The 24,188-nt window shown below is 44.1% G+C and overlaps 1 protein-coding gene across 1 annotated transcript in view; it reads left to right on the top strand.

Moving 5' to 3' along the window:
• LOC126235028 (guanylate cyclase 32E-like) overlaps positions 1-24,188 on the top strand; it is a 434,536-nt gene that overhangs the window by 51,831 nt on the left and 358,517 nt on the right. Inside the window, exon 4 of the mRNA XM_049943763.1 lies at positions 19,977-20,126. Coding sequence (XP_049799720.1) covers positions 19,977-20,126 — 150 coding nt within the window. The remainder of the gene's footprint in view (positions 1-19,976; positions 20,127-24,188) is intronic.

The raw sequence follows: 24,188 nt of genomic DNA, 5'->3' as shown, positions 1-24,188 counted from the left end.
CTACGTTATCAGCTGGTACATCAAGATGAGCTTTACACAAGAACGTCCTCTTAGGTCAGAATCCAAGCAGATAAGATAAATGAATAACAAAGGAAAGATAGTTCATGCATAGAAGCGCAAGTGTCCATGGAATAACATGTCCATTGTAGTTCTAGCTCATCTTCTTTGGCGTACTTGTCGATTATTTATAGAATTTATCGTAATATTTAGTTTACATTTTTTTTACCGAAGTCCACCCAGAGAAACAGTACAGTGGGCAGGAAACAGTGCAGTCCTTGTCACAATGCGGAAACGGAGCGATATATTTGACTTCCAAACGGGCATGATCATTGACTTCCGTCCAAGAGGGGAAGCATTTCCGAAACGGATAAGTTTATAAACTGTTCACTTGCCTCCATGGTTAAAGTAAGCGGTGCAAGTAAAATGGCGCTATACAGAACCGGTGCCGAGCCATCTGTGGTGCACCACGGACCGTAGATGACAGTGGTGAACGAAAGCTGCGGAAATGTGAACGGACGAATATACGTGTAACTATTGCGCTACTGATTGCCCAGATGACCCAAGTGGCTATCAACAACGTCTCCCAACGACCGTACAGCGAATGTTGCTGTGCGTGGGCCTTCACAGCAGGCACCTGCTTCATGGACCCATGCTGACTGATTTTCATCAGCAACGAAGGCTGGAATTTGCACGCCAGTACCGCAAATGGACATCCATTGAGTGAAGGCAGGTGACCTTTTCAAATGGATCTCATTTTACACTCCATCGGAGTCTTTGGCGTGCGGTGTGAAACGTCGGAAAGCAAACAAGGAGATAGCGTTATGGTCAGGGTGTAATCCCTGACACAGTACTCGTTAAAGCCTGTGCTATGGTAAGTGAGCGGGATTCACCTTATGAGAAAGGATTTTCGCATAGATATCGACCGCGTGTACCTGAATGGTGGCAAATCAGACTTACATCCGTTCTGTAATAACAATGATCCGTCAAGTACGTTCGAAATGCAATCACATGTCAGGATGGATCAAAAGTAAACCAGAAGATGCTACCAATGTGACAATAATACGGTCGCCAGCCTAATTAAGCATTAACTGAGTTTCTTCCCTGTACAAGTTGGTATATATTCATGCAAAACAACAAGTTGTAACACTGCATGATATAGTAGAATTTTAGAACCAGAAAATCTATTGAACTGAGAGTTTAACGTTCTGTACTGATATGGAAAGTCATGAATACATAACACTACACTATAATGTTTAGTACAAAACTTTATACTGTCTATTAATCTGATTAAAATCGTGCATAAGTTACCCTAGAAATTGTACTTTCATGCCACACACAAAATGTCAATTTTGATAAAGATAAAACACTGATAAATTTTGACTTTTATATCGACTTTAACTTTTGTTAGTCAAACCAATTTTCATCTTATTTACTGCTCATTTAAATGCCTTTAAATCTGTCTCGAAATAATAAACTTCATTACTATATCAATACTAAAATTATCTTTCGACTTCGTTAGACCTTCGCTATTCATTTACTGGTTCATTAACAAAACATTTCTTTAAACACCATTCTAATATAGCTAGTTCTGCAAATAATTATTATTAACACAATTTTTAATTTTCATTTCGGGACACTCGGATTGCACAACGTTTGGAAAGTGCCCTATCTAGGTTAGTTGTGAGTATAATTAAATGATGGAAGAGTTCTGGTAAAATTTAGGTTATTATTGAACCAAACGCCGGCCGGGTTGGCCAAGCGGTTAAAAGTGCTACAGTCTGGAACCGCGCGACCGCTACGGCCGCAGGTTAGAATCCTGCCTCGGGCATGGATGTGTGTGATGTCCTTAGGTTAGTTAGGTGTAAGTAGTTCTAAGTTCTAGGGGACTGATGACCTTAGAAGTTAAGTCCCATAGTGCTCAGAGCCATTGCACCAAACAAACACAGTTCACTCTCTGATCCATACGAATACACTTATAAAAGTTTCAACCTGCTTGTATCGATGCGGCGGTTGGCGGGCGGCAAGATGGCGAGGCACAGAGCACACATACAACCACAGCTATGGCTCTTGATGTATCGGCACTTTAATTCTTCTTGGGGTCGCAATACTTTTCCATTTAGTGCCTATGGAATTTTGCCATGCTGCGTGGGCATTGGAACGGCATACCCAAGGCTCAGTGAAGCTATGTCTTCCAGGAGAGCCTCCTCGCTCCAGAAGGTGTTGCTCAAACCAGTGCCAAACTCCAACTACTACTGTGCCCGTTGTGCCGTGCAGTGCCCGCGCGCATTTTCCCGCGCTCGACTGCCATCCATCTTTTACCACTCCCTGACAGACCGGGTATTCACCCGAGGTTTTGCATTCTACATATCCTAACACATTGCCTACGTATGGATCAGACGCACAGTTACAATTTTAAACATCTTACAACAGTTTCAACATTTGTTACATTTTAATTCTATTAGAATATTACTTGACATTTGACATAAACATTAATATTCACATTGAAACTTATTTACAGTTTTCTTAACATAATGGTATGAAACAAAAAAGGAACGAAATCAGAACATCAATTACACAAGTTTATCGTAAAATCAGATGCAAAGAATTACTTATATGTACAATAGTACAGAGTAGTTGTTGTTGCAAGGGGAATGTTTTCTGGCAGTACCTAGGTGATCTTGTCATTCTGGAAGGCACAATAGATCAACACAAGTGTGGAACAATCCTTAGAGAGCAAGTTCATCCCTTAATGTACTTTTTTTTTCCTCGGCACGATGGCATCTGCCAATAAGACAACACAACATGTTATACAGGTCACAGTGTATGTGCGTTGTTGAAGACACTAGGATGAGATTACCGTACTCCCACGGCCACCAAATTCCCCAGATTTAAACCCAGTCGAGAATCTGAGGGACCACCTCGATCAGGCTGTACGCATCATGAATCTTAAATCGAGAAACCTAGCGTAGCTAGCCACGGCACTGGAGGCGGATCAATTTCACATCCCTGTAGGAACCTTCCAGAACGTCACTGACACTCTTCCTCCAAGTCTCGCAGAGGTCTGCGGTGTAAAACGTGGTTATTCAGGTTGGTTCAAATGGCTCTGAGCACTATGGGACTCAACTGCTGTGGTCATAAGTCCCCTAGAACTTAGAACTACTTAAACCTAACTAACCTAAGGACATCACACACATCCATGCCCGAGGCAGGATTCGAACCTGCGACCGTAGCGGTCGTGCGGTTCCAGACTGTAGCGCCTTTAACCGCTCGGCCACTCCGGCCGGCGGTTATTCAGGCTTTCGACAGTTGGTTATATTGTACTTCACGTGGCCCCTCGTAACAGGCATGACATACCGGTCGTCGCATGACAGGTGTACTGCGCTGGAAGTAGGCGGGATCGGCTGTAGTGTGTTGCCCGATACGGTACGACCCATGGCTGGCAGTCATCGGCGAATCGCGTGTAGATTCCTGTTTTCCTCTTGTGAGTCACGCTGCGCATTTTGTTTCTGGTGACGCTCCCGTCCAAGTTTTTTGTACTGCCTTGGCTCTGGTGGCTGGCAGCCAGAATAGTGCTAGTCTATAGCGGCTCTTCACCACAGTCTATAGCAATTCTCTCTGTTCTTGTTACTAGCGTGTAGCACTGTATCGATATCTCTCATCTTGTTTTTCACTATCCACATCTACATTTACATATATATTCCGCAAGCCACCATCTGGCGTATGGCGCAAAGTACCATGTACTGCTACTAGTCATTTCCTTTCCTATTCCACTAGCAAATGGAGCGAGGGAAAAACAGCTGTCTATATGCCTTCGTACAAGCGCTAATTTCACTTCTCCCGTGTTTGCGGTCTTTACGTGAAATGTACTTTGCCAGCAGTAGAATCGTTCTGAGGTCAGCCACAAATGTCGGTTCTCTAAATATTCCTAGTAGTGTTTCGAGAAAAGAATCCCTTCAGGGATTTCCATTGCAGTTCACGGATTCTCTCCGTAACACTTGTGTGTTGAGCTAACCCACAAGTAACATATCTAGCAGCACGGCTCTGAATTGCTACGACGTCTACCTTTAATCCCACTGGGTGGGTAACCCAAACACTCGATCAGTACTCAAGACTGGGTCGTACTATGGTTCTATACGCTGTCTCTTTTATAGATGAGCTACACTTTCCTAAAATTCTCCCAATAAACTGAAGCCGACCATTCGTCTTCCCTATTACCATCCTTACGAGTTCGTTTCATTTCATATCGCTTTGCAAGGATACACCTAGATATTCAATCGACGTGAGTGTGTCAAGCGGCACAACACTGTTCGAATATTGCAGGATTGATTTCCTACTTATTTGCATTAACTTAATTTTTCTACATTTATAACAAGCTGCCATTCATCACATTAAGTAGAAATTCTGTCTAAGTCATCCTGTATCCTTCTAAAGTCACTCAACGATGATACTTTCCCATCTACAGTGTCATCAGCAAGTAGCTGCAGACTGCTGCTCAACCTACCCGTCAGATAATTTATGTACGTGCACTGAGAACAAGAGCGGTCCTACCACGTTTTCCTGGAGCACTCCTGACGATACGCTTTTCTTTGGTGAACGTTCGCCGTCGAGGACAACCTACTAAATGTATAAGGACACTTCGGGCCATATATTCATCCTGCACTACCCTAGACACCCAAATTTCATAATACTAAATATTATAATTGATTGATCAGACACTTTTTACTTCATTATGTACCCCTACTCTGCGGGCTATAGGCCTACTCGTACTATTTTCCTTTTTTGTAACTTAGAATCCAGTCGACAGGTACGTCATCAGAAACAGAGCACTACCTCAGTTTTCAGGAAAAGTGCGAAGGAAATGAAGATTTCTTCAATAAAAAGCAGCCACAGTTTGCCTGAAGTAATTAGGCTATTTATTGATTTAAAGTGGAATGTTAAAATAAAAGTGGAATCTGGTTGCTCCCGATAACTAGTTATTTACCTCTCAACATGATCTGTGTACACTTGGCAGAAAGTTTTTCTTCTTACCTAATAGGCTATTTTCGAGGAGAGTAGTCCCGTTACTACTGACCAGTCTCTTACTGCTCTGTCTGTTGCACAGACAGCCGGCCGGAGTGGCCGAGCGGTTCTAGGCGCTACAGTCTGGAGCCGCGTGACCGCTACGGTCGCAGGTTCGAATCCTGCCTCAGGCATGGATGTGTGTGATGTCCTTAGGTTAGTTAGGTTTAAGTAGTTGTAAGTTCTAGGGGACTGATGACCTCAGAAGTTAAATCCCATAGTGCTCAGAGCCATTTGAACCATTTTTTTGCTGCACAGACAACGGTGTCAGCTGTAATCCTGAACAATGAAGGCAAACTGAATAATATCAAACACAATGTTGGAGTAATTAATTTTATTTAAAAAAAAGTAGTTTTGGGAGTGCAGGGCAAAATAAGGAGTACAAAAAAAGTTTTCTGCTGCAGGTAGCTATTTTTATTAATTTAGCATGTTGTAGGGCGGCGGGTGGAATATTTTTAGAATAAATGTTTTGTATTTATGCTGTACCATAAATAATGTTTCTATGATTTATTTAATGCTGTTGTTTGCCGTTCTCAACACTGGCTCTCTAACTACAATATTGGCAACCAGATAGTGATTAGCAAAACGTGAAGCCTGTAATTAGAATTCCTAGTGCCCACTTCATCTGAGAAATACACTTATAGCTACAGCATATAGCTCTGAGGAATTAGGAGATTGTCTGGGATTCATAATCAAAAACCATTTTCTCTAAAATGTTCACTATATTCTGAAAGCCACAGACCAAAAAGGATCCACACAATCCAACTACCAGAGCAGTTCAGAGTCTAATGCACTGATGCAACTATAACTGTTCAAATTAAATGTTTAAGTGAATGCTCGCCATAATTTGATGATAATGTTCATCAAACGCCACGCTAAAATAATGACAGAATGTCTGTCCCGCGACGCCACGTGAAAATACGACATATGCAAACTGAAGATAGATCATTAAAGTCATCCCAGAATTAACACTTCACTCGAAAACGATTTCATGGTTAGGCGTATCCCGAGTAACTTATTACGGCATCCGAGGCTGTTTATAGCAATGATATCGACGCGACGCGAATCCCAGCACAGGTGGTGCGCTAATCAGCATCTGGAGAGAACTGGGGCCTTCCTTTCTCGCGCAGCGTTCTAACATATAAAGCTGTGGTGCGGACGGCTAAGGGAACACCTGATCAAATCTGCTCTCCCGACTAGCCGCTGGGCTAGTAATGCACCACTTTAAGTTATCGAATAAATCATTGCTTCCTTTGCTGATGGCCGATGAAGCTCTCAATTTAAATGTGCAATCAGCACACAGGTAAGTAATCATAACAAAAGTCTGACGTGGCTAAGTCAAATATTTTGGGCGACAGAATTAATTTAATTACACTACACGCAGTAGACGAGCTCTGAACTTGCCCTTTGGAGATACGCTATCGCTATAGTTTTATAGTTATTCAGCTGAAACTTCTCACATCTTCATGACTATAGCGGATCTCCCTTCTACTTAAATTTAAACATCCTTGCCTTATTTATTCGCCTACTTAATCTATCTTGCTTCCTTACTTTGTAAGACAAAAACCAGAAAATCATGAATTTCAACTAAAATTTTAATTTGTGAGATCCAGAATACTGTTTCTACTAAATTATTATGCAAAAGGAATCTAAATATAAATTTTTAAGTTTCTAGCTCTTTTCTGTTGCGCCAATGATTTTTACAGAAAAACTTCCAAATTTCGAAAATGGTTAAAGTTATTGAACTGATATTCAACACATATTGATTTAGCATTACTCCTGACATGCTAGAAACGTTTCAGGTTATTTGCTTGATTTTTAAAGTATTGCGCAACATTTATGACGTCAGAGGTAGTTACAGCGGACTAGGCTGGCACACAATGGAAAGACTGATGTGAATTTTATACGGCGTGAGTAGGCTGCTTCCCTACAATGCCTCACGGAAGATACGTTTGGGGAAGTAATTTTCTTTCTGAAGTGCGATTTTATACGTTATCGTATCTTAAATTAACGCTTATCTTATGTGAGCTTTTGCATCGTTTGAGTAAATTCATTATAGTAGGAACATCGGTACACTGTTACGTGTTCCATGTCCTCCGGAAAAAGAAGAGGAAAAATACAGCATTCTGAGTTCCCTGCTCAGCAGAGTGCTGATCATCCCTCCAGCAGTTCTATCTATACACTTCCGCACAAAAAAAATAAAAGAGTTCTAAAGAGACAAAGAGTGTGAAGTCATACATTGTCAACAGCGCCTAAGATAACTATTTGTAGAGAAATGAAAATTGTTTGAAGAAACACGTCATATGACAAATCTGCAACGCAGTTACTAGCCATTTTTTATTTAGGTTATTTTTCAAGCAACGACGAGTTTCAGGGTTTGACCTATCCTCAGCCTGAGTAACACATTTAGCTCTTCATCAGTATAATGTTCTCATCGACTACATTTTGAATGCTGCAGCTACCTTGTAGAAAATAACAGTTCATTCAGACACCACTTTTCCCAGGTTGTCTATTAAGGTTTAATTGACAATTAGGTGCACTTGATTTTGTTCTGTAATTTGTGGCTCGTCTTCCCGTCTTTACATCAATAGCGAAAACACTTTAAAGCTCAATGAAGCACTGATGCAGTGCAAAATTACCCACCTGGACGACTAACGTGTTTGTTTATATTGAAGGTTACATATACAGTCAAGATTCCTTACACATTGAAAAATTACGTCTGAAGTCTGTTATGTTTATAGATTTAATATTGCTGCCCTTGAAACTAGATAATATCGTCATATAACTGAATAAGTTGGTCAATACACACTGTATGTACTCTAATCAGTGACATAAGATTTTTTTAAGATATGAAAATACTATATTAGCAATTGACATGAATTGTTACCTATCTAGTGGGGTACTGACTGGCCAGTATTGACAGAATGATAACTAAATTATATTAAATGTTACTGAAGTAATATGGCACTTTCTTCCTTAAAAGCACTAGCATCACATATTTTACACACACTTGATAGATTGACGCAATAGGCTAACGTTTTAGAATTCATAAATCAAGAAATAAATAACTTACATACAGTTAGCAAGGTATCACATTGCGAAGGACAACAGAAAATTATGGCCTTGTAACAGATAAAAATAAAGAATGGTATTGATCGTCCGTGTGAAAATACCGCAACGTTTCGGAGAGTGTCATGCTCATCATCTTCTGGCAGAGCAACGGTATTTACTACTGTAACTCACTATCTGTTTCCATGTCTATTAACTTCTTCCGTCACTGTTATTCAAACCTGGTGTTCTACACCGTGTTCCATACTATAGATTGTATGGCCAGTTAATAATGTCATTTATCGTACGCCAATAAACGGAAAATATCATTACCGATCAATATGTCAAATCAAAATGTTCAAACGAGTGTGAATTCCTAAGGGCCGAAACTGCTGAGGCCATCGGTCCCTAGACTTACACACTACTTAAACTAACTTATGCTAAGAACAAGACACACACCCACGTCCGAGGGAGCGGCCGCGCAATCCGTGCATGGCGCCTCAAACCTCGCGGGCACTCCGTGCGGCTCTACTTGTCAAAAAACACATATTATATAAGTTTGGCATTATCCATTTTATTAACGAAAGCCACTGTGTTCTGTATTTATAGAAACACCTGTTAGTGAACAGGCACAGTGTTTGAAGATTATCCCAGCTGTGCCTTCCATATATTGTACAGTATTTTTGCAGTCTGACTAATGCATAGCGTCCGACGTTATCATGACGGAAGATAAAGCGATTGACGAACAAAGCTGGCATAGATAGCAACTGTCCGATTGTTGGCAGTACTGGTCGTTTGCTTGCAAATAACTACTTCCCTGAGTGTTGTATTTGTTACATTTCACCGTAAACATTTGAATATCTGTTCGAGAAACGAGGCTCAGCAACGCGTAATAAAATCTTCTAACGCTTTATACCGTATTACAGAAGCTACTTCTCGTCGCCGTTACAAGCAAAACAGATTCACGTGTTGTGAACAAAACGTGATACATTTATTGTCAATAGACAAGCAAACAAAACTCCTTGTGCTAATGGAGACAGCACTGTATGTGTTGCACTTTCAAGGGAAACAGTTGGAGCTACTCCTGTAATATTAAGAAATAAATGGTGGAACACGAAATACAACCTTGCTGTTCATCTTATTCTTTTTTCCCGAAAAAAAGGTACTAAAGACTAAGGAACAAATACGTCCTGATATTTCACATGTTTCCCAGAAACGTCACTATGTGTTCTGTTTGTAATCGCCGAGCGAAAATACATTAATGAATTCTCCAGTCAGTTGCTTGTGTCTATCAAAAGATCAGACAACGTTGGACAGCCTTGCAAGTTTTGCTGATCAGTGACGTAGACCAATTAAGTCACATATTACTACTATTACTATTTATTATGCTTTATGTTTTAATTAAGAGACGAGTGCACTGTTTCAGTTTTTGAACTGTTTTTAAAGTACTCACCGAAACGAACGCCGTTTCTTAAAGCATTTCAATGTAAACACCGTACAGATGGCCGTTGAAGCATACAGCAGACAAAACTGTTTATATTTTTCTGTTTAATAGAAAGAAATTGTCCAAAAATGTGAGGATTCTTCCTCGATAAACATGTCAGATATCCTATCAACTTCTGTACGTTGCACTATTCATACATTCAGACATGGAGACGGGTAGGACGATTGGATGTTTTACCTGTTAATAGGTTTCCAGTGCCCTACGTCAATGGCTGGGTTATAATCATTAATTTACATACTTTGTTTTTAAACACCTTTAATAAACTTCTCGGGGTAATTCTTACAATCAAAAGAAGGAAACCTTTTCCTACGAACAAATGCTCTGCAGTGAGTCAGAAGTGAGGTACGCGCATTGGACAACATTTGGCACCATCCATCTCTACCACAACGTACTATGAGGTTAGCTTTGTAGATAGCTGTATCATGTAAAATGTATTAAAACAAGCGGGTTTCGATACGTAATATGTAGACGGAACTTGTGTTCATTCACGGTAACACTGTATGGTGTACAGGAATAATTTCATAGTTCAATAGGGGCAGCCAGTAGTGACTTTCCGGACAGCATAGGATCAATACACAACAAAGAAAAATCGTACCTATAATGCTACATAACACAGCCAGCTTCTCAAAAACATTTTCTGGACGGGAAAACGATTTTTGGAACTATCTTCCTCAAAATCACATAAAAAGCACACTTCGGTAACAATAACGGTCTCTTCCATATACAGGGTGATTCAAAAAGAATACCACAACTTTAAAAATGTGTATTTAATGAAAGAAACATAATATAACCTTCTGTTATACATCATTACAAAGAGTATTTAAAAAGGTTTTTTTCACTCAAAAACAAGTTCAGAGATGTTCAATATGGCCCCCTCCAGACACACGAGCAATATCAACCCGATACTCCAACTCGTTCCACACTCTCTGTAGCATATCAGGCGTAACAGTTTGGATAGCTGCTGTTATTTCTCGTTTCAAATCATCAATGGTGGCTGGGAGAGGTGGCCGAAACACCATATCCTTAACATACCCCCATAAGAAAAAATCGCAGGGGTAAGATCAGGGCTTCTTGGAGGCCAGTGATGAAGTGCTCTGTCACGGGCTGCCTGGCGGCCGATCCATCGCCTCGGGTAGTTGACGTTCAGGTAGTTACGGACAGATAAGTGCCAATGTGGTGGCGCTCCATCCTGCTGAAATATGAATTGTTGTGCTTCTTGTTCGAGCTGAGGGAACAGCCAATTCTCTAACATCTCCAGATACTGTAGTCCAGTTACAGTAGCACCTTCGAAGAAAAAGGGACCAAAAATTTTATTGACTGAAATGGCACAGAAAACGTTCACCTTAGGCGAGTCACGTTCATACTGAGTTGTTTCCCGCGGATTCTCAGTGTCCCATATACAGACATTGTGACAGTTGACTTTCCCGTTAGTGTGGAAAGTTGCTTCATCACTAAACACAATCCTTGAAACGAAAGATTCATCTGTTTCCATTTTAGCAAGGGTAAAATCACAGAAATCGATTCTTTTAATCTTATCAGCTGCAGACAGTGCTTGAACCAATTTCAGACGATAAGGTTTCATAACTAACCTTTTTCGTAGGACTCTCCATACAGTTGACTGTGGAATTTGCAGCTCTCTGCTAGCTCTGCGAGTCGATTTTCCTGGGCTGCGAACAAATGTTTACTGGATGCGTGCTACATTTTCATCACTCGTTCTCGGCCGTCCAGAACTTTTCCCTTTGCACAAACACCCATTCTCTGTAAACTGTTTATACCAACGTTTAATACACCACCTATCAGGAGGTTTAACACCATACTTCGTTCGAAATGCACGCTGAACAACTGTCGTCGATTCACTTCTGCCGTACTCAATAGCACAAAAAGCTTTCTGTTGAGCGGTCGCCATCTTAGCATCAACTGACGCTGACGCCTAGTCAACAGCGCCTCAAGCGAACAAATGTACAACTAAATGAAACTTTATAGCTCCCTTAATTCGCTGACAGATAGTGCTTAGCTCTGCCTTTTGTCGTTGCAGAGTTTTAAATTCCTAAAGTTGTGGTATTCTTTTTGAATCACCCTGTACTTCTCCTTTCCCTTCCTCTTCGACAGTCTATTCACACATTTCACTCTTTCTGAAGAGTCACTGTCACTTCAGTCATCTTCTCTATTCTTTCTGTTTCTGAAGACATTAAACAGGCCTTCAAGAGCGCTAAACTAGTTAATATTGTAATTATTCTCAATGTCTTCTGTTATTAGTATTATTTGGTCTTGTTATTATTCATTGTTATTATTGATGTCGGTAATTATAATTGATAACACCTCAGATGTATCTAACTGAAGTACAAGTGCGCATAGAAATTGATAATGCTTTACAATAGTTTTGATACAAGTAGTTCTTTGGCCGATGTAAGAAAGATCCTAACTGCTAGATTGCGAAACAAAATAATAAATAAGTCAGGAACAAGGCGACAAGTTGTTTGAACAGGGCCATACTAAAATTTACAGGCGCGAAACAGCACACCTGTGTCGGCAGCATTTCCTCACAGACAGCGCCTTCCGTAGACAAGGTACTTGCAGCAGTGCGTTATTGCATTTGTGAAACTACCTATGCACTAGAATGAGATTTTCACTGTGCAGCGGAGTGGGCGCTGATATGAAACTTCCTGGCAGATTAAAACTGTGTGCCGGACCGAGACTCGAATTCGGGACCTTTGCCTTTCCCAGATGAGCTTCTGTGAAGTTTGGAAAGTAGGAGACGAGGTACTGGCGGAAGTAGAGCTCTGAGGAGGGGGCGTGAGTCGTGCTTGGGTAGATCAGATGGTAGACCACTTGCCCGCGAAAGGCAAAGGTCCCGAGTTCGAGTGTCAGTCCGGCACACAGTTTTAATCTGCCAGGAAGTTTCATACCTATGCAGTATTTGTCCTAGCGTACGGTGGTAGGGCCTGCCCAGAACAAAAGTGTGGCATTGTGAAGTTTGTTACAACGTGTGGACAACCATTCGAATACGGGTATACGACAAGTGAGCCACGAAATGCACATAGCTTACTTGTTATACCAATACCACCAGCAAAGGGAACAGAATTAAGGGAGGCACATTTTCGGCAGACTGTCGCAGTTTTGTCGCTAAATCCTTCAGAGTGACAGCATCGTTCGTGTCGTCCTTTTCGTTCAGCGACGAGGCCACCACTGTACGGGATGACATCATAAACTTTGGCAGGTTCTGCTCCCCGTGGTACGATTGTCGATAAACGTAAAGCCGACTTGGGAAAAGTCTGTGGTGTGGTCCTATCCAAATCATCTTATCACCCCCTATAAGTTTCTCGGTGACCAAAAGGACCAGCTTCGTTGACCTTGGTGGCCGATCTGGGTGTGCTGCTAGAAGACGGGCACCTACCAGTTCGTGTTTTTATGTGGTTCACATGTTAAGGGATCATAGTGCACATCTCTTGGAATGTACGCCAGTTTTTAGACAATGGAACTGGATGCAGAGGTCCCAACGATATGCAGAGATCTACTGGATCTTTGGCTGTGTGGACACATGGAAAGTCTGGTGTAATGTACTAAAGTCAACGACATACACCGTCTAGTACTCTCCACACACGTTACTCGTGTTCAGCTGATCTACAGAACCGTGGAGCCACCGAAAAGCTACACCGGTCAACGTTGATGCATGTATTGTTGTCAAATCGGACACTGCGAGCATCTGCTGTGACGTAGCCACCGTTCGTCCTGTAACACTGCATCGTGTAATTCAGTAACACTGCTTTCTGAGACATATTTCATAGGTACATTTAGTGTTATTTGGAACCTATGAATCACGCATCGAAGATAATTTCTAATGTGTGAGAAGCCATAGTATACACAGCCGCGAAGGTTTATGTATCAACTCGATTGCCTCCCAATCCGTAAGATATGTCTCTAATATACCGAAATAGTCATAATTCCCACAGTAATATTCCTTATAAATATAAAATCTTCGTCATATGTCCTTTCAAACGTGCAGAATTCTCGATGTTTCAACCCGTATGCAGGATCTTCTTCAGGAGTCTTCTGGTGTTCTCAGGAGACTGATCACTACCTAAAAAAGAGTGTTGCTTTCAGTTATAAAACGCTTTTATACGTGGACACAACAATGCTTTTAGACAGTGATCAGCCTCCTGGGGATACCAGAAGAATCCTGAAGAAGATCCCAGCAGAGAACTCGGAACGTCGAATATTATACAAGTTTGAAGAGGAATATGACATAGCCTAACTACATAGAAGATTTTACCATCAATGACACGAAGCCTAGGAAGTAGTACACTGTCTAGCAAAAAAAGTGAAGCGCCCAGAAGGGAAAGAGGAAACTAAATAAAACTTCGCGGGTTCAGAGGTTATGCGTTGTTATTTCATCGATTTCCAAATCGAGTCACATTGACAAAGAACTTGGCACGACTAATGCAGTTATCGATATGAATTTGCATCCCATCTGACAGATGCTTGCACTGATTCGGTGCGGAAATGTGTCATAAGTCGTATCCCATGCTGAGGCAATATTGTCCACAGCTGCTGTAATTGGTCCTCGATATCCTGGACATTGGCACTAGGACGGAGTTGGTGTCTGAGCTGGTTCCACACATACTCTATCAGGGACATGTTGTTGTTCCTGTTGTTGTGGTCTTCAGTCCTGAGACTGGCTTAATGCAGCTCTCCATGCTACTCTATCCTGTGCAAGCTTCTTCATCTCCCAGGAACTACTGCAGCCTACATCCTTCTGAATCTGCTTAGTGTATTCATTTCTTGGTCACCCTCTTCGATTTTTACCCTCCACGCTGCCCTCCAATGCTAAATTGGTGATCCCTTGATGCCTCAGAATATGCCCTACGAACCGATCCCTTCTGCTAGACAAGTTGTGCCACAAACTTCTCTTCTCCCCAATCCTATTCAGTACCTCCTCATTAGTTATGTGATCTACCCATCTAATCTTCAGCATTCTCCTGTAGCACCACATCTCAAAAGCTTCTATTCTCTTCTTGTCCAAACTATTTATTGTCCATGTTTCACTTCCATACATGGCTACACTCCATACAAATACTTTCAGAAACGACTTCCTGACACTTAAATCTATACCAGATGTTAACAAATTTCTCTTCTTCAGAAACGCTTTTCTTGCCATTGCCAATCTACATTTTATATGCTCTCTGCTTCGACCATCATCAGTTATTTTGCTCCCCAAATAGCAAAATCCTCTACTACTTTAAATGTGTCCCATTTCCTAATCTAATTCGCTCAGCATCACCCGACTTAATTAGACTACATTCCATTATCCTCGTATTGCTTTTGTTGATGTTCATCTTATATCCTCATTTCAAGACACTATCCATTCCGTTCAACTGCTCTTCTAAGTCCGTTGCTGTCTCTGACAGAATTACAATGTCATCGGCGAACCTCAAAGTTTTTATTTCTTCTCCATGGATTTTAATACCTACTCCGGATTTTTCTCTTGTTTCCTTTACTGCTTGCTCAATATACAGATTGAATAACATCGGGGATAGGCTACACCCCTGTCTCACACCCTTCCCAACCACTGCTTCCCTTTCCTGTCCCTAGACTCATAACTGCCATCTGGTTTCTGTACAAATTGTAAATAGCCTTTCGCTCCCTGTATTTTACCCCTGCCACCTTCAGAATTTGAAAGAGAGTATTGGTTGAAATGGCTCTGAGCACTATGGGACTCAACTGCTGAGGTTATTAGTCCCCTAGAACTTAGAACTAGTTAAACCTAACTAACCTAAGGACATCACAAACATCCATGCCCGAGGCAGGATTCGAACCTGCGACCGTAGCGGTCTTGCGGTTCCAGACTGCAGCGCCTTAACCGCACGGCCACTTCGGCCGGCTAAAGAGAGTATTCCAGTCAACATTGTCAAAAGCTTTCTCTAAGTCTACAATTGCTAGAAACGTAGGTTTGCCTTTCCTTAATCTATTTTCTAAGATAAGTCGTAGGGTCAGTATTGCCTCACGTGTTCCAATATTTCTACGGAATCCAAACTGATCTTCTCCGAGGTTGGTTTCTACTGGTTTTTCCATTCGTCTGTAAAGAATTCGCGTTAGTATTTTGCAGTCGTGACTTATTAAACTGATAGTTCGATAATTTTCACATCTGTCAACACCTGCTTTCTTTGGGATTGGAATTATTATCCATCGGTAGTTCTAATGGAATGTTGTCTACTCCCGGGGCCTTGTTTCGGCTCAGGTCTTTCAGTGCTCTGTCAAACTCTTCACGCAGTATCTTATCTCCCATTTCATCTTCATCTACATCCTCTTCAATTTCCATAATATTCTTCCTTCTTGAAGTCTGAGGGTATTTCGCCTGTCTCATATATCTTGCTCACCAGATGGTAGAGTTTTATCAGGACTGGCTCTCCCAAGGCTGGCCGGCCTGGATGGCCGAGCGGTTCTAGGCGTTACAGTCTGGAACCTCGCGACCGCTACGGTCGCAGGTTCGAATCCTGCCTCGGGCATGTGTGTGTGTGATGTCCTTAGGTTAGTTAGGTTTAAGTAGTTCTAAGTTCTAGCGGACTGATGACCATAGATGTTAAGTCCCATAGTGCTCAGAGCCATTTGAACCATCTCCCAAGGCTGTCAGTAGTTCTAATGGAATGTTGTCTACGCCCGGGGCCTTGTTTCGACCCAGGTCTTTCAGTGCTCTGTCAAACTCTTCACGCAGTATCCTATCTCCCATTTCATCTTCATCTACATCTTCTTCCATTTCCATAATATTGTCCTCAAGTACATCACCCTTGTATAGATCCTCTGTATACTCCTTCCACCTTTCTACTTTCCCTTCTTTGCTTAGAACTGGGTTGCCATCTGAGCTCTTGATATTCATACAAGTTGCTCTCTTTTCTCCAAAGGTCTCTTTAATTTTCCTGTAGGCAGTGTCTATCTTACCCCTAGTGAGATAAGCCTCTACATCCTTACATTCGTCCTCTAGCCATCTCTGCTTAGCCATTTTGCACTTCATGTCGATCTCATTTTTGAGGGATTTGTATCCTTTTTGCCTGCTTCATTTACTGCATTTTTATATTTTCTCCTTTCATCGATTAAGTTCAATATTTCTTCTGTTGCCCAAGGATTTCTAGTAGCCCTCATCTTTTTACCTACTTTATCCTCTGCTGCCTTCACTACTTCATCCCTCAGAGCTACCTATTCTTCTTCTACTGTATTTCTTTCCCCCATTCCTGTCAATTGTTCCCTTATGCTCTCCCTGAAACTTTGTAGAACCTCTGGTTTAGTCAGTTTATCCAGGTCCCATCTTCTTAAATTCCCACCTTTTTGCAGTTTCTTCAGTTTTAATCTACAGTTCATAACCAATAGATTGTGGTCAGAGTCCACATCTGCCCCTGGAAACGTCTTACAATTTAAAACCTGGTTCCTAAATCTCTGTCTTACCATTATATAATCTATCTGAAACCTGTCAGTATCTCCAGGCTTCTTCCATGTATACAACCTTCTTTTAGGATTCTTGAACCAAGTGTTAGCTATGATTAAGTTGTGCTCTGTGCAAAGTTTTACCAGGCGGCTTCCTCTTTCATTTCTTCCCCCCAATCCATGTTCACCTACTACGTTTAATTCTCTCCCTTTTCCTACTGCCGAATTCCAGTCACCCATGACTATTAAATTTTCGTCTCTCTTCACTATCTGAATAATTTCTTTTATCTCATCATACATTTCTTCAATTTCTTCGTCATCTGCAGAGCTAGTTGGCATATAAACTTGGACCACTGTAGTAGGTGTGGGCCTCGTGTCTATCTTGGCCACAATAATGCCTTCACTATGCTGTTTGTAGTAGCTTACCCTCATTCCTACTTTTTTATTCATTATTAAAGCTACTCCTTTATTACCCCTATTTGATTTTGTATTTACAACCCTGTATTCGCCTGACCAAAAGTCTTGTTCTTCCTGCCACCGAACTTCACTAATTCCCACTATATCTTACTTTAACCTATCCATTTCCCTTTTTAAATTTTCTAACCTACCTGCCCGATGAAGGGATCTGACATTCCACGCTCCGTTCCGTAGAACGCCAGTTTTCTTTCTCCTGATAACGACGTCCTCTCGACTAGTCCCTGCCCGGAGATCCGAATGGAGGACTATTTTACCTCCTGAGTATTTTACCCAAGAGGACGCCATCACCATTTAACCATACAGTAAAACTGCATGCCCTCGGGAAAAATTACGGCTGTAGTTTCCCCTTGCTTTCAGCCGTTTGCAGTACCAGCACAGCAAGGCCGTTTTGGTTAGTGTTACAAGGGCAGATTAGTCAGTCATCCAGACTGTTGCCCCTGCAACTACTGAAAAGGCTGCTGCCCCTCTTCAGGAACCACACGTTTGTCTGGCCTCTCAACAGATACCCCTCCGTTGTGGTTGCACCTACGGTACGGCTATCTGTATCGCTGAGGCACGCAAGCCTACCCATCAGGGACATATGAGGGGATATTGCTGGCAACGAGAGTACCTCAACGTAACGCAGACAGTTCATACAGATATGTGTAATGTGTGGACGAGCATTATGCTGTTGAAAAAAGGCACCACGATACTTACGCGTGAGAGGTAACACATGAGGTTGCAGTATGTCCGTGATGTACCATTGTGCCACCAGAGTTCCCTCAATCCCAACCAGCCGTGACCTGAAATCCTGCCCGATGGCTCCCCACATCATGACACCAGAATTAATACCTCTGTGTCTCTCCAAAACACTGGAAGAACGTGACTCCCCCCCCCCCCCCTTCCCCAGGTGGCCGTCATACCCGCCGACGATGGTCATCCGGGTTAGCGAAAAACCGCGATTCATCGGTGAACACAGTGTGATGCCGTTCATAAGCAGTCCACTCTTCTTGGTCGAGGCACTACTCCAAACGCAGCCGTCTGTGTTGTGGTGTTAGCGGTAGGTTTTACATAGACAGTAATTCTGTAGTTCAGTTGCTGCTAATTTGCGCCAATGCTACGGAATGGCACAGAACGTTGCAGGAAGCTCATTACTTGTTCTCGGATGGTCGAACAGATGTGAATGGGTTACGATACGCTTGGTGCGCAATACGGAGGTCCTCCATTGTGGTGGACACACGGGATCCTCTGTAACCTTGACGGTGGGTATTCCTATGTTTACGTTCCCATGCAGTCAAATATGGCGCCATTCTCACATCCAAATGCCCAACAAATGTGAGTACTGCACGATTTGAGCAATCGGAGATGTGGAGAGAAACAATGAGGTCCCTTTCTAAAGCTGTCTCACACGGGTACTTGGCATCTACATGCCCTTCACCATGATCACTGAAGAACTGACCCTGTTCGCTGCCCTTATAAATCCTACCAGACCTGAAACAGCACTAAACACGAACAATATCAATTCATTCTGGTGGCCGTCCTACCTGCCACTGAGAATTTAAACTTTAGTCATTTACATAACCACCGACGTTTACCAAGTTATGTAGACATCCGACGCCCGCCCAGTTAGCCGAGCGATCTGACGCACGGCTTTCCGGAGTGGGAAGGGGCGCCTAGTCCCCGGCACGAATCCCCCCAACGGATTTGTGTCGAGGTCCGGTGAGACGACCAGTCTGTGGATGGTTTTTAGGCGGTTTTCCATCTGCCTCAGCGAATGCGAGCTGGTTCCCCTCATTCCGCCTCAGCTACACTAGTTCGGCGATTGCTGCACAAACAAGTTCTCCACGTACGCGTACACCACCAATACTCTACCACGCAAAAAAAAAAATGGCTCTGAGCACTATGGGACTTAACGTCGGTGGTCATCAGTCCCCTAGAACTTAGAACTACTTAAACCTAACTAACCTAAGGACATCACATACATCCATGCCCGAGGCAGGATTCGAACCTGCGATCGTAGCAGTCGCGCGGTTCCGGACTGAGCGCCTAGAACCGCTAGACCACCGCGGCCGGCACTCTACCACGCAAACATAGGGGTTACACTCGTCTGGTATGAGCCGTTCCCTGGGGTATCCACCAGAGGCCGAACCGCACAATGAATCTGGGTTCGGTGTGGGGCGGCGGAGGGATGAAGTGGACTGCGGTAGTCAACGTGGGGTTGTGGAACACTGCGGCTGCGGTGATGATGGAGCCTCTCCATCGTTTCTAGGTCCCCAGTTAACACACAATACAATAGACATCCGACAGTGTCTTCAAGCTGAATCACTTTTTTTTATCAGGAAGTGTATTTCTCAATTTCTCTTTGTATCTAGTGTGACATATAAACGACAGTTTAAGAGACCAAATTTGTGAACCTCTAAACATTACCGCAGGCGAGCAGACCTCTTTATTAGGGCAGTCACCTTAAGGTGTACAGTCCCTCTTCTTATGTTGACAGTGTACGTCTTCGTTGGGAAGCACATGGCGCTAATGGACTTCGTCAAATGCCTGCAGCGTCGTCATCTGCTCGACTCTGGTGACTACATCGTCATCTCCGTGGACGATGAGATATATGACCCCAGCAAGAAGCTTAACGTGTTGCACAGAGGTAAGTAAGGATACGTTTGCAAAGCATACGCTTAGGCCTGCCACATCTCATGTCCACAGTTTCTCAATTACTTTCTGTACATCAGCAGTGAAACTAAACGTTGACGGGAAGCATATACATGGACTGGACAAAAATACGGAATACTGCGAGAAATATTTGCTTGACCATAAATGCAGATGCTAGCCAAGCCTATAGGTTTGCGCTGTTATTTGACCACGATCGGTACCTATGCTGTGTCATCAATATGTCGCAAGCTTCATTAACGGTCAGAACAGTGTTCTCTGTTGTGAGTGCATTGTGTCGGAGATAAGTGAATTCTAACGTGGGCTAATTGTCGGTGATTGTACGGTTGGTGCGTCTGTGACCAAGGAAAGCGAAGTGTCTGATGTTTCAAGAGGCACTGTATCGCAGATTTATACTGCATACAAAGAAAGCGGAAAAACAACATCCGCTACATCAAAACGCGTAAAAAGTGTGTTCTGAGCGACCGTGACTATAGGTCACTGAAAAGAATTGAGACGAAAAATAAAACGACGGCAGCCGGAAAATTCATTGCAAAATTGAATGTCGCAGTCAGGATCCCCGTCAGCATCAAAACAACATGAAGAGGCTGCCAGAAGCAGAGAACTGCAGGGCGAGTTATAGTTGCAAACCACTCAGATGCCCGTAGCAGGTAAGCGCGGTGCTGATGCCATAAAACCTGAACTATGAAGCAATGGAAGAAAGTCGTCTGTCGGATGAGTGTTGGTGCACACTGTTACCAACGTCTTGCCAAAGCTGTGTTCCAGTGGTGAAACATGGGAGTGTCAGAGGGGAGGGAGGGGGGGGGGGGAGGGTTTCGGTGAGGATTTGGGTAGCCATATCAAGATATGCCCCTGGCCCCATCCGTGCTCTACATTGTTGCATTACAGTCAAGGATTATATGGCCATTTTAGCTGATCAGGTGCAGTGTTTGTTCCCCACTGGTGATGATGTGTTCCAAGACAACAGGGGCGCTGTTCACACAGTCTGCGCCATCCAGGTCTGGTTTCGTGAGCACGAGGACTAATTGTTGCATCTCCCCTGGCCACCTCAGTCACCAAATCTCAGTGTTTTTGAGCCTTTGTGGTCTAGTTTGTAGAGAAAGGTGCGTGATTGCTATCCATCTCTACCATTGTTACGTGAACTTGCCACTACTTTACAAGAAGAATGGCATAAGACTCCCTTGAAAACTGTACAGGACATGTATTTACTTGTTCGTGGGATTAAAGGGACCAGACTGCTACGGTCATCGGCCCCTTTTTCGAAATACTAAAAGCACCCACAGAGAATAAAAACGATTAACAGAATAGATCACAGATGACGCAGAACAAGAGAAACTGAGACAAAGAACAGACAAGACGAACTAAAATCACACAGAGTGTGACGGTGGTTGGCCGACCATAGAAAGAAAAAAGGAAAAGCCAACCACCGAGAAACACATTAAAAACTCAGATTAAAATCGTAGGCCAAAGGCCAGAATCAACACAAAACAAGAAAATAAAACACAAACACTCAGATTAAATGATAAAAAAACCCTGCCCGAATAAAACGCAAAACTAAGCCAGCCATAGCAGGGTCATCTGTTAAAAGGGCAGGGAGCGCGTCAGGCAGTGCGAACGTCTGCCTGAGCACAGCTAAAAGACGACACTCCAATAAAATGTGGACCACAGATAAAACGGAGCCGAAGCGACACAGAGGTGGGTCCTCACGGCGCAATAAGTGGCCGTGCGTCAGCCGAGTGTGCCCAATGCGCAGCCGGCAGAAGACAACAGACTCCTGGCGGGAGACCCGCATGGACGACCGCCACACAGTCGTCGTCGCCTTGATTGGACGGAGTTTGTTTGGCGTGGGCAGATTGCGCCATTCAGTGTCCCAAAGCGATAGAACTTCGCGGCGTAAGACTGCCCGCAAATCAGTCTCCGGGAGGCCAATCTCCAGAGATGGTTTACTGGTGGCCTCTTTCGCCAGGCGGTCAACATGTTCATTGCCCGGGATACCGACATGACCGGGGGTCCACACAAAGACCACAGAGCGGCCGCAACGGGCAAGAGTATGCAGGGACTCACGGATAGCCATCACCAGACATGAACGAGGGAAACACTGGTCGAGAGCACGTAAACCGCTCAGGGAATCGCTACAGATAACGAAGGACTCACTTGAGCAGGAGCGGATATACTCGAGGGCACGAAAGATGGCGACCAGCTCAGCAGTGTAAACGCTGCAGCCATCCGGCAAGGAACGTTGTTCGGAAAGGTCCCCTAGAGTTAACGCATAACCGACACGACCAGCAACCATCGAACCGTCAGTGTATACAACGCCAGAGCCCTGATACGCGGCCAGGATGGAATAAAAGCGGCGGCGGAAGGCCTCTGGAGCGACTGAGTCCTTCAGGCCCTGTGCCAAGTCGAGCCGAAGGCAAGGGCGAGGAACACACCATGGGGGTGTACGCAAAGTGGCCCGGAAAGGAGGTGGAACAGTGAAAACCCTAAGCCCGGAGAGAAGCTCTTTGACACGGACCGCGATCGTACAACCTGACCGGGGCCGACGTTCTGGCAGATGGACGACCGATTGCGGGAACAGGAGACGATAGTTTGGATGCCCGGGCAAGCTAAAAACATGGTCAGCATAACCGGCCAGTAAATTTTGGCGCCTGAACCGCAATGCAGGGACACCTGCCTCCGCAAGTATGCTGTCCACTGGGCTGGTCCGGAAAGCACCAGTGGCAAGGCGTATTCCGCTGTGTAGGATTGGGTCCAGTACCCGCAGCGCAGATGTGGATGCTGAGCCATAAGCCAGGCTCCCATAATCCAGACGGGACTGGATTAACGCCTGGTAGAGCCGTAACAGGGTAGATCGGTCGGCGCCCCAGCTGGTGTGGCTCAAGCATCTCAGAACATTTAGATGCCTCCAACACGCCTGTTTAAGCTGCCGAATATGAGGCAGCCAAGTCAACCGAGCATCAAAAACTACCCCCAAAAACCTGTGGGTCTCCACCACAGCAAGGAGTTCGTCGGCAAGATAAAGCCGCGGCTCAGGATGGACTGTTCGGCGCCGGCAGAAATGCATAACGCGGGTCTTGGCAGCCGAAAACTGAAAACCATGCACTACAGCCAAAGACTGCGCCTTGCGGATTGCGCCCTGTAGCTGACGTTCAGCAGCTGCAATGCCAATAGAGCTGTAGTAAAGGCAGAAGTCGTCAGCATACAGGGAAGCGGAGACAGAATTGCCCACGGCCGCAGCGAGCCCGTTAATGGCTATTAAAAACAGGCAGACACTTAAAACAGAACCCTGTGGCACACCGTTCTCCTGGACGTGGGAGGAACTACATGAGGCCGCGACTTGCACGCGGAAGGTACGATACGACAGAAAATTGCGGATAAAGATTGGCAGAGGGCCCCGAAGACCCCATCCATGATGCGTACAAAGGATGTGATGACGCCATGTCGTATCGTACGCCTTCCGCATGTCGAAAAAGACAGCGACCAGGTGCTGACGGCGGGCAAAGGCAGTACGGATGGCCGACTCCAGACTCACCAGATTGTCGGCGGCGGAGCGGCCTTTACAGAACCCACCCTGAGACGGAGCCACAAGGCCCCATGACTCCAGTACCCAGTTCAACCGCCGGCTCACCATCCGTTCAAGCAACTTGCAAAGAACGTTGGTGAGGCTAATGGGACGGTAGCTGTCCACCTCCAAAGGGTTCTTCCCAGGTTTCAGAATGGGGATGATATTACTTTCCCGCCATTGCGACGGAAACTCACCCTCGACCCAAATGCGGTTGTAAAGGTCGAGGAGCCGTCGCTGGCAGTCCACTGAAAGGTGTTTCAGCATCTGACAGTGGATGCTATCTGGCCCAGGAGCGGTATCAGGACAAGCGGCGAGGGCACTGCGAAATTCCCACTCACTGAATGGAACATTGTAAGATTCAGGATGGTGGGTGCGAAAACAAAGGCTCCAACGTTCCATCCGCTCTTTAATGGAGCCGAAGGCCAGTGGGTAATTGGAAGAAGCGGAACTCAGAGCAAACTGCTCTGCCAAGCT

The sequence above is a fragment of the Schistocerca nitens genome, chromosome 2, assembly GCF_023898315.1.
Source record: "Schistocerca nitens isolate TAMUIC-IGC-003100 chromosome 2, iqSchNite1.1, whole genome shotgun sequence".
NCBI lineage: Eukaryota > Metazoa > Arthropoda > Insecta > Orthoptera > Acrididae > Schistocerca > Schistocerca nitens.
The sequence above is the reverse complement of the archived record's forward strand: the minus strand, read 5'-3'. Positions and strand labels throughout refer to the sequence as shown.